The 10,407-nt window shown below is 52.9% G+C and overlaps 1 protein-coding gene across 3 annotated transcripts; it reads left to right on the plus strand.

Annotated features, from left to right (window-relative positions):
- Window positions 1-1,246: 1,246 nt before the first annotated feature.
- On the plus strand, window positions 1,247-8,889 carry SLITRK5 (SLIT and NTRK like family member 5). 3 transcript variants are annotated; one of them, XM_085622096.1, is made up of 2 exons: window positions 1,247-1,590; window positions 3,701-8,889. In XM_085622096.1, the coding sequence occupies exons 1-2, from the start codon at window positions 1,434-1,436 to the stop codon at window positions 6,379-6,381; spliced, it is 2,838 nt and encodes a 945-aa protein (XP_085478222.1). In that variant the 5' UTR covers window positions 1,247-1,433; the 3' UTR covers window positions 6,382-8,889. The 3 variants fall into 3 exon arrangements, with proteins under 3 accessions (XP_085478222.1, XP_085478223.1, XP_085478224.1); XM_085622097.1 differs by lacking the exon at window positions 1,247-1,590 and adding an exon at window positions 1,725-2,803; XM_085622098.1 differs by lacking the exon at window positions 1,247-1,590 and adding an exon at window positions 1,725-2,551.
- The last annotated feature ends 1,518 nt before the right edge of the window (window positions 8,890-10,407 follow it).

A 10,407-nucleotide genomic window follows, 5' to 3' on the forward strand; every position in this document is an offset into this window, starting at 1 on the left:
GGAGTATACCCAACCATGCCTAAGACTAGCCTGCATGGGTATGCGAATGCCTATGCCCAGAGGGTGTGGGAGGAGGGCTGCCGGCGCATGCCGATATCTTGTGTCGTGCTGGTGGGAGAACAGTCATGAATGCCCATCATGTGGCTATCTTGTTGGTCTAAGTCTGCGCCCGTGCATGCATCAGTGCAGCTTAAATGTGCATGGCTGTGGTTCCGTGCATGCTGAGATGTAACAGGCAAGTGTGTGTATCCGTGTACTTACGTGTGAGAGAGAGAAAGAGAAAGTTGGAGCTATATACGACATCGCTATTTATAGAGTATATGCCTGTGTGTGTTTGTGAGGCGGTCGGTGTGTGTGAGACGTGGTCGTGGATGACTGTTTAGTGCATGCATGTGTGTTTGTGTAAAGCAATGTGTGTGCATGTGTATGTGTTCGTCAATGCCTATGTCCAGTGTGGGGGGAATTGTGTGTGTGGTTAGAATAACTATGTTTAATGTTTGTCAGTGGAAGCTAATAGCTTCACTGAAAGAGTGTACCTGTGTGTTTATGCATAATGCAGGGTGTTAAATTATGCACTCGCGTGTGTGTCCGATTGCCTTTGTCCCCTTGTGTACAAGTAATAATGTATATGTATGCACTTCCAAGCATTCTTTTTTATAATATGGAGAGTTGCACATGCGTGTTGGTTTTTTAGTCTGTCAATAACGGTGCACTTGTGGGTTCGCGAATGCCATCTTCTAGTATTTGTCTTTGTGTATGTGTATATCCGAGCTCTCCTATGACTGATTTGTGTGTTTCTGTGAACTCCAGCGTCTCTGTTTTTTGAGTGTGTGACCCTTCCATTATTAGAGTGACTATGTGTTTCTCTATGTGCCCTCCATGAATGCCCTGCCAAGTATGTCGATCTGTACTTGCCAGTCAGTGGTGTGTGTGGGGCTGTGCACACCTGATATATATGCATGTAGTATGTGCATACCTGCTATGTATGCATGTAGTTTGTGTGTGCATACCTGCTATATATGCATGTAGTTTGTGAGCGCATACCTGCATGCTATGTATGTATGTATGTACTCCGTTAATGCCCGTGCCTGGAGTGAATGTCAGTGGGCTCTCCCGCCTCTCTAGGTCGTTTTTTCTTCCAGTGAGGGCATCCCATGAAAGTCAGTCCAGTGTCCTCACTTGTGTGCTGCACATTCTGCATGGCAAGCGTGGGCACAGACAGCCTGGAGAATCAGCCCTGCCCGTCACGTTGTCAGTGAAAGAGGCAGTGTCTGCTCGCTGCACTCCCCCTCCCTCTTCTGCATCTCTGTGCTTCTCTCGCTCTCTCTCTCTCTCTCAGGCTGCAGCCAGCTCTGCCTTCCGCCCTCCATCTCTGCCTGCCCGTCTCCCTGCTGGCTGGGGGTCCCTGGGAGCCGCGGGAGCTCCGTGTGCCTATGTGTGCGCGCGCCTGCCGCTGCTGCCCGGCGGTGCGAGCGGCCCTCCCGGAGCTGCGCCACCCGGCTCCCCACGGCCCTGCGCCCCCGGCCCCGAGGACAGCATGCAGGGCGGAGGGGCGCCGGCCACCCCCGGGCCCCGGAGCCCCCACACACAGTAAGTACCCCCAGCGCTGCCGGGGGAGGCGGTGGGAAAGAGCCGCGTCTGCTTGGAGGGGAGGGGGCGGAGTGCTGCTTATTGTTGCTGTTTGGCTCTACGTGAAGTCATTGTGCGGGGTGGGATTGAGAGGATGTTGCTGGGCGCCCGATGCAGTGCGGTAAAGACAGCTTCCAACTCTTGAGGAGGAAAGCAGATGTGACCTGAGCTAGCAGTGCCTCCTCTGCAAAGGATATAACCCCGGGCGTGCTCGTCAGCAGAGGCTTCGTGCGCCCACCTCCCTCGAGGCTCCCTTCCTCATCCTTGTTTTTGGGTTTACGTCTCCTGGGTCTTAAGACTCAGCCAGACGCCCACGCCATTCCTGTGCACGAGGGTCGAAGTTGGTGCGGCTCCGCTCCGGAAGTTGAGGAGGAGTCCTGCCTTTTGGGAGAGGTAACCTCCGCCGGATGGATGGCTTGGCGCGCACGGAGGAGGGCTGCAGCACGGTTGACTTTACTGGGTGACGTTTAGCCACACTGCGTGGCTGAAATGTGTCGGGATGCAGCCCCCTCTCTCGGCACGCAGCCTCAAGGAGAGGCGTCTCACCCCGCCTGGAGCCGCCGGGCTGCCCTGCTGACGGCACAGCTTCTGGCCAGTGGCTAGTTCGAGCGGATTCTCGCCTTCCAACAGACGCATGCCGAGCTCTGCTTCCCTGCACGCACCGGACTTCTGGCATGAAGATCAAGGCCAATCGGAACTGTGGCCGCCGAGAATGTCCACCTGCACGAGCCGCACAGACTGAGAGAGGCTTTGTGCAGTGGAACAGGCACACCGCTGCATCCACCCTCCGCGCGGGCTCACACACAGCCTCGTGGCGCTTAACTGTGGAAGCCCCTGAACAAGGAGGGACGTTCTGAGGGAGGATGAGGGGAAGACGGGCTCGCCTGGCGGAGAGGTGGATTTTGAGTCTGAGATCACTGACGTAAGTCGCTCCTGCTGGGCTGGTTTGGGGGGATTTCACGTCCCCGGGCAGGATGAAGCGCACTGACGGCCATCGCTGATCATAGCAGGGAGCTCAGCAGCTCGGACTGGAAGCCTTTTAGGAGACGAGTTTTAGTCGCCACTTCCACGCACGGTGGCATGGAGGGGGTTGGTGTCGGACGTACGTGCCGCTGCTCGAAGATGCGTGTTACTGGGGCTGGCCGCGGGGTGCCCACAGCTTGACATCCCGAGGGTGAGTATACGACCAGAGCCGAAACCAAGGCAGACGGGGTGCTTTGGCAGTCTGTATGATTCTCGGTAAAAGTATGTAGGCGGGGGGCGAAATAAATAGACGCAAATGAGCTAAAAAGATGCAGGACTCGGAAGCAGCAGGGCGATTTTGGCACAAATGTAGACCACAGGGCACTTCTCGTAAGCTGCAAGGAAATATATGCTCATGACAATTTACCCCGTGTAGGTTTCAATTCCAATCGTTCATAAAAATCGAACTGGGTTTAATGTTGTTAGACAAGGAACTGTGCTTGTTGCAGCGCGTGACATTTCTAGGGTTTGAAATTATCTGGTGATGAGGCGACGCGGGGGAGAGTGGGAGGCGAGCCTTCGTCCTGTCATTTTTAACTACCACGAAAAACGTATTAAAGTCCACCATCAGCCAAATAATGCGCAAGCGCCCCTCCTCCTCTTCACCTGGAGACCGCTGTTCTCAAGAGAGGTGCTGAAATGAGGGATGGGTTGGTTCTCAGCGCGGCACTTAAGGTGGGAAATCCTGGGAAAATATGGTGCTCTCCCTTCCTCTTAAATTAGAACGGAGATAGCTGCCTGACAGCCATTTTATGTATATTTATTGATGAGTATGAAAATCTTAGAGCGGGGAAGAAGCTTCGAGCCGGACCGGCGCCCATTGTCCTAGATTTTAGACAGCACTGGGTGACTAAATACTCATGCATTAATTCAAACAGGCATCCATGTTAGAAAGTATATAAACGTGTTGTGCAAATTAACTGTAGATAATCCCGGTTTTGTGTTATTCTGCAGAGAAGTCATGTGTATACAGAAAAATATCGCGATAATCGCGAAGAGACTTTGCTGTCGATGCTGCTGGTGACATTCTGCTCTCTTCTCTCCGCAGGAGATAAAATGCACGTCTGCTGCTCCTCGGTGACTTTCGACCAGGACCTAAACAGAAAGATGCAGGTGTGGATGCTGCAGACTATCGCGATAGCCCTCACGTCGCTGGTCATCTCGTGGGCCGAGAGCCTGGAGTACTATGGGGAGGTTTGCGACAACGCCTGCCCGTGCGAGGAGAAGGACGGCGTGCTCACCGTGAGCTGTGAGAACCGGGGCATCATCGGGCTCTCGGAGGTCAGCCCGCCGCGGCACCCCCTCTACCACCTCCTTCTCTCGGGCAACCTGCTGAGCCGCCTCTACCCCAACGAGTTCCTCAACTACAGCGGAGCCAGCATCCTGCACCTGGGCAACAACGACATTCAGGAGATCGAGGCCGGGGCCTTCAACGGGCTGCAGGGCCTGCGCAGGCTGCACCTGAACAACAACAAGCTCGAGCTGCTGAGGGACGACACGTTCCAGGGCCTGGAGAGCCTGGAGTACCTGCAGGTGGACTACAACTACATCAGCTCCATCGACGCCAACGCCTTCAGCCGCCTGCACTCGCTGCAGGTGCTCATCCTCAACGACAACCTGCTGTCCAACCTGCCGCACAACCTCTTCCGCTTCGTGCCCCTCACCCACCTGGACCTGCGGGGCAACCGGCTGAAGCTGCTCCCCTACTTGGGCCTCCTGCAGCACATGGACAAGGTGGTGGAGCTGCAGCTGGTGGAGAACCCCTGGAACTGCTCGTGCGAGCTGATCGCCCTCAAGGACTGGCTGGATAGCATCTCCTACTCGGCCCTGGTGGGGGACGTGGTGTGCGAGACCCCCTTCCGGCTTCACGGGAGGGACCTGGACGAGGTGCCCAAGCAAGAGCTCTGTCCGCGGAGGCTGATCTCAGACTACGAGATGAGGCCCCAGGCCCCGCTGAGTACCACAGGATATTTTCACACTACCCCGGCCTCTGTCAACTCCGCAGTGACCTCTTCATCCGCGGCCAACCGGTCCCCACCGAGGTCCCCCAAGGGCACCCGCCAGCCCAACAAGCCTCGGGTGCGCCCCACCAGCCGGCTCCCCTCCAAAGACCCGGGCTTCAGCAACTACGGCCCGAGCATTGCCTATCAGACCAAATCCCCGGTGCCAGTGGACTGCCCCACCGCCTGCACGTGCAACCTGCAGATCTCCGACCTGGGCCTCAACGTGAACTGCCAGGAGCGCAAGCTGGACAGCATCGGGGACCTGCAGCCCAAACCCTACAACCCCAAGAAAATGTACCTGACCGAGAACTACATCACCAGCGTCCGCAGGGCCGACTTCAACGAGGCCACCGGGCTGGACCTGCTACACCTGGGCAACAACCGCATCTCCTACATCCAGGAGAGGGCCTTCGCCGACCTCACCAACCTGCGCCGGCTCTACCTAAACGGGAACCTGATCGAGAGGCTGAGCCCGGAGCTCTTCTACGGCCTGCAGAACCTGCAGTACCTCTTCCTGCAGTCCAACAGAATCAGGGTGATCGAACCGCGCACCTTCGACTCCCTGGCCAGCCTGCAGCTGCTGTTCCTCAACAACAACCTCCTGAGGACTTTACCCAGCAACATATTCTCCGAGGTGAACCTGTCCCGGCTCAGCCTGCGGAGCAACCACTTCTCCTCGCTGCCCGTCAGCGGGGTGCTGGACCAACTGCGGGCACTGGTGCAGATCGACCTGCACGAAAACCCATGGGACTGCACCTGCGACGCCGTGGGCATGAAGCTGTGGCTGGAGCAGCTGAACGCGGGCGTACTGGTGGAGGACGTCCTGTGCGAGACGCCAAAGAAGTACAGCGGGCAGGACATGCGGGCAGTGGGCGCCGAGCTGCTCTGCCCGCTCCCCAAGGCGCCCGCAGCCACCCCTACCCCCTCAGCTGCCGAGCAGGCCTCGGAGCGCACCACAACGCTGGTGTCGTCCTTCACAATCAATCCCGGCGCCAGCTCGGTGCCTCTGTCGGTGCTGATCCTCAGCCTGTTGCTGGTGTTCATCATGTCCGTCTTCGTGGCGGCCGGCCTCTTCGTGCTGGTCATGAAGCGGCGCAAGAAGAGCCAGGGCGAGCCGGCCAGCGCCAACAACTCGGACGTCAGCTCATTCAACATGCAGTACAGCGTGTACAGCAACCGGCCGTTGCCCAAGGTCAAGACCCCGGCTGGGCACGTCTACGAATACATCCCGCACCCTCTGGGGCACATGTGCAAGAACCCCATCTACCGCTCCCGGGAGGGCACCACGGCCGAGGACTACAAGGACCTGCACGAACTCAAGGGCGGCTACAGCAACCACCTGGAAGAGGAGCGCGAGGGCGGCAGCAGCACCGCCCGCAGCGCCGGCTACAGCGTCAGCACCATCGAACCGCGCGAGGAGCGCCCCCAGGCGGACGCCGAGCGCTTCTACCGGGGCATCCTTGAGCCCGACAAGCCACCGCCCCCCGGCAACAGCACGGACTACAAGTTCATCAGCCCCGCACCCTTCACCTACACGCCCAGCTACGAGGTGAAGCGCCCGTTCCTGCACCCGGAGCGGATCCGAGAGACAGTGCTTTACAGCGGGCCTGGCCCTGTCTATGTGGAGCCCAGCCGCAGCGAGTACCTGGAACTCAAGGCTAAGCTTAATGTGGAGCCGGACTACTTGGAGGTGCTCGAAAAACATACGACATTTAGCCAATTCTGAAAAACACTTGAAATAATTTATATTAAAAAAACAGAAAACCACAGAAAAATGAAAATCCTTGCTGATTTTTTTGGGGGGGTTTTGTTTTTGTTTTGTTATTTGAAACGTTAGGTTGACGAAGTGCCTTGGCACATGAATTACAGCTTTCTGCGGAAGATACTGGAAGGGGGTGCAATGTTCTCTCTTTTTGAGGAGAGGCTGTAGAGTGTAGGCTGGAGGATCATGTTGGTGAGGCCTGCTTCTGCAGGACATGGCTGGTCACTCGACTGGCGGTCCACGCCGGTGCAACAGGTCTCTGGAGGAGGTCAAAGGCCAGCACTACCCTCAAGCCTTGTGTCATGCAGAGCTCTGCACCCCACCCCTGCTTTTCACCTAGGGGGCCCCCTCTTTTTTCTGGAGGGACGATTTCTTATGTGCTTTGGACCTCTGAAATGGAAACTGTGGTGCACTCTAAACTGGGTCACATCACAGGGTGCAGACATGTGTGACCCATAACCGGTTAGTCAAAAATAACTTATTGATGAGAGATAACATATTTTATTGTAGCACCTATTTTTATATGCGTGTAGGTCCCCATTATCCCTCTTTTAGTCCGTGGTTTTGCTCAGAGGTGTTGCACTACATTTAAGGGGCTTTATTTCCAAAGCTTAAGTGATAATTGTACTTTTACATTCACTATAAATTATCAGTAATAATGACCAAAATCAGAAAGACAATCCAGGACAAGTAATCCGGCCAGGGTACCATAAAGTTGCATTGCTGTTTCGTAGGGGGATGGTGTTTTGGGCGTCTGGTGAGAGGGCCAGGTAAGGGGGGACTGTGTATTCCAGCAAAATAAGGTGCTTCTTTTCATTAGCTGCAAAAGAACCAGCTTCTTTTTATTAGCTTCACCAATTCTATTGGACTGGCCAGCACCTGATCGCTCCAGTCATTTTTAATTGCACGTACACAGATCCTTTTGCAAGACCCCCCCACCGGCAAAAGTGATGATCTGTAGATATTTCTACTCTGTGCCATGTTAGAGAAACAATGCACTTGGCAGATGGAGCCTATACGGTTATTACATTGGCGACCCAGACGTCGAAAACATGATTTTTGTTATTGGTCATCAGATTATTAATTACATTTTGCCAACGTGAAGAAATTAAGCTGTCACTATCTAAAAATGTAAACTTGTGGTTGGCTTGTTTGAGGTTCGCTTGCACATTTCTCCTTACTAGTGAAATGGGAGCACTACCAATGCACCAAACAGGCGTGTTATGTTTTTTTTTTAAAGGTACGCGTTGCAGCACTTTAATTCACACTGACAACCGTGCAAATGGCAACAATTAATATCTGCACTGACACACGGTTCAGGGAAGACAAGCTATACGGTTAAGACACACGTTGCCCCTAGCAGTTGTTCTCGTCTGTTTCCTATTTCGTTTCCATTTTCTGTTTGTAGTCTCTTTGGCATCACGGCACAGTCAGCGATGACACTGCACGCATGTCATGCTGCTCATTTGACTTTACCCAGGCTATTCAATTTTTTGGACACAGTTCCAGGATTCTAAGTAGGAGCCCCCTCTCTCGAAGTAAACCGACAAGAAAAAAAGCAGAAGACAAAATAAAAGTGGACCTGTTGCAGAGAGCTCATTCATCCAGAGGAACAGTGAGCAGGGAGGTAGTTTTCTTAATATATAAAACTATTTATGTATCCAGAACTTTAAGGCATTTTGGAAACTCATTTGTAGTTCCTTTCTCTACTTTTTTATACTTAGCATTGTGAGGTCAGCCCATATATGCAATGCCCTAATTAATATACGGTACTCGACTCTTCCGTGAAGATCTACTCGTTTGTGTATTGTGTATTTCTTACCCTGTCTTTGATGAATGGCCTCGGTGGGGGTATGCAAAGGTCACACTATGTATCTCCCCTCAGACATTAGCCATTGCTTGCACAGCCCCCACTGCCCCCCACTTTATGGAAGTGAAAAGGAGTGTGACGCGCTCTGCACAGTAGCCCATCTTTCTAATAAGCTTTTTTTTTTGTTCTCGTCAGCTCGTGCCAGCTCCTCACACTCCCCCAATGTCCCTGATACAAAGGAGCTTTACATCTTAGTACACCATCAGGTTCGGTTATCCGTTCTTTTCATGAAGTCTCCATTGCTGATGCTTCTAAAAGTGCAGCCAGGCACACACCACACACGCGAAACCGTACACCCAGGCGATACCATGCCCTACTACTGGGGGTGAGGAAACTGGGTTACATTGACTGGTTGTGGGTCTGTGTACCAAACAAAGGATACGAGAGTGCACATTATATGTAAACCGTGTTCAAATGACCATTTATTTTGAAATCTATTTATTTGACACTATCCAAAAAAACTTGCTATTAAAATGTAGTTCGGTTCACAAAGCAGATGTTTCAAATCTTGGTTTGTTGATAAAGGAAAAATCACTTTTAAAATACCTGGCTTCTATGTTTGAATTTCTACGTATGGCCTCGGTGGCTGTGACAGAGCTGATATCGTATGTAAATGTTTGGTGAAGGGGGAGTACGGGAAATAAAAATCTTCTCCTGGCGAATTAAATGACAGTAATGAAACGTGTTTAATCTTTCTAGCACTCCGGAAAAAGGGGCTCTGGTGAAACTGACCTCCCATTTGGGTGCCCTTCTCAAAAATATATGCATCGCCATTAGCCAATCACAAAGCGTGGGGCGACAGAGAAGACAAAATGGTGCCCAGTGAAGTATCTAAAATGACAGGATTACTCGAGTGGCTTGCTGCATACTGATGGCAGGAGGTGTGATAATATGCTGCCCTCCCATCACCCTCTGCTTCCAGGTTCTGCGCGCGATTGCTCACGTATGATGTTTGTCTTGGCAGGGCGACCGCATTTTAACAGTCACAGTGCGCGTTTTACAGTGCAAAAGCGTGTCCTTGTATTTGAACTACGGGGCACCATCTTCCTTTAAATGGCGTCGCTGCCGTTTTTAAGCTGTTGCTTAGGTTTCTTCGTGTGCTTGGCTGGTTCAATGCTTGTGTGCAGACGCTGAGCGCTGGTGGTACTGCAGTGTGCCGTCTCTTCGCAAGGTTGCATTGATGTTTCACCTATCTCCTGCTCTGATCAGTTTGTACACATGTTCGTGTGTTAATTGTGCGTGTGGAAATGTGCCCACCAGCGGCTTTCATTTAAAGGCCTGTCCGTCCGGCAATTGGTAAATGCGGATTGACTTGCTGCGCAGACCGCTCGCCGAAGCGTTTATATGTAACTATATGGTGTGGCTACGCTGTGTAGGTGGGCACAGTCTCCAGCAGCGGGTTCGATGGCTCCCCCCTCCCCCTCTGCCCACAAGTACAGCAGCTGAGCTCACGGGACGATGCAGCGGCGCCTGGCGCTCAGCGACTACTTAACAAGTGTTCAGACCGGGCCGTAACTCGGTTAGGGCCCCCAGGCGCTCCCACAAGTGTTCATCGAGGATTCAAGATTACATGATGTGACAAGCAGAAATCCGGGTGCCCTGCTCTCTGTTAAATGGGTTTTCGGTATGCTTTACCTTATCCTTTCTAAAAGATGGAGGCATTTTTAAGTGGAATCAGCAGCTGTTAACTTTGAATACTGAGCTGGGAGTACAGTGGCAAATGGGGCCTCGCAGGAGTCCAGGCAGAGTGATTCCGGGTGTTTCTGTGTCATGTATGTGTGCCCGCGTGCCTGGTGTTGCTTCTGTTCCTGTGCACGCCTGAGTGGTGTTAGGTGTTTGTCTGTCACTGTGTTTTGTGTGTGTGTGTTCCTTACTGAGTCTCTGTGTGTAACTGTTTCTATGAACGAGTGTCTAGTGTCGTTGTGTGTCTCAGTGTGTGTTTCTGTCTGTTATCTGTGTATGTGAGTATCTCTGTTGCTACGTTTCTGTTTGGCGTTCTGTGTGTGTGTGCGCGTGTGTTAGGGAGTTTCAAGGGTATTAAGTGAAGTACAAGCCACTACAAAGCAGCATTTGTTTGTTAAACATGTCTACTACGGGAGGCTAGCGCTTATTCACACGAG

The sequence above is a fragment of the Triturus cristatus genome, chromosome 8 (assembly GCF_964204655.1).
Source record: "Triturus cristatus chromosome 8, aTriCri1.1, whole genome shotgun sequence".
Classification (NCBI taxonomy): Eukaryota; Metazoa; Chordata; class Amphibia; order Caudata; family Salamandridae; genus Triturus; species Triturus cristatus.

Bases quoted from the DNA above. Each gene is read 5' to 3' on its own strand.
- SLITRK5 (XM_085622096.1), top strand. From the start codon at position 1,434: ATGTGTGCGCGCGCCTGCCGCTGCTGCCCGGCGGTGCGAGCGGCCCTC. The intron at 1,591-3,700 runs GTAAGTACCCCC...TTCTCTCCGCAG, and splicing joins CCCCGGAGCCCCCACACACA to GAGATAAAATGCACGTCTGC.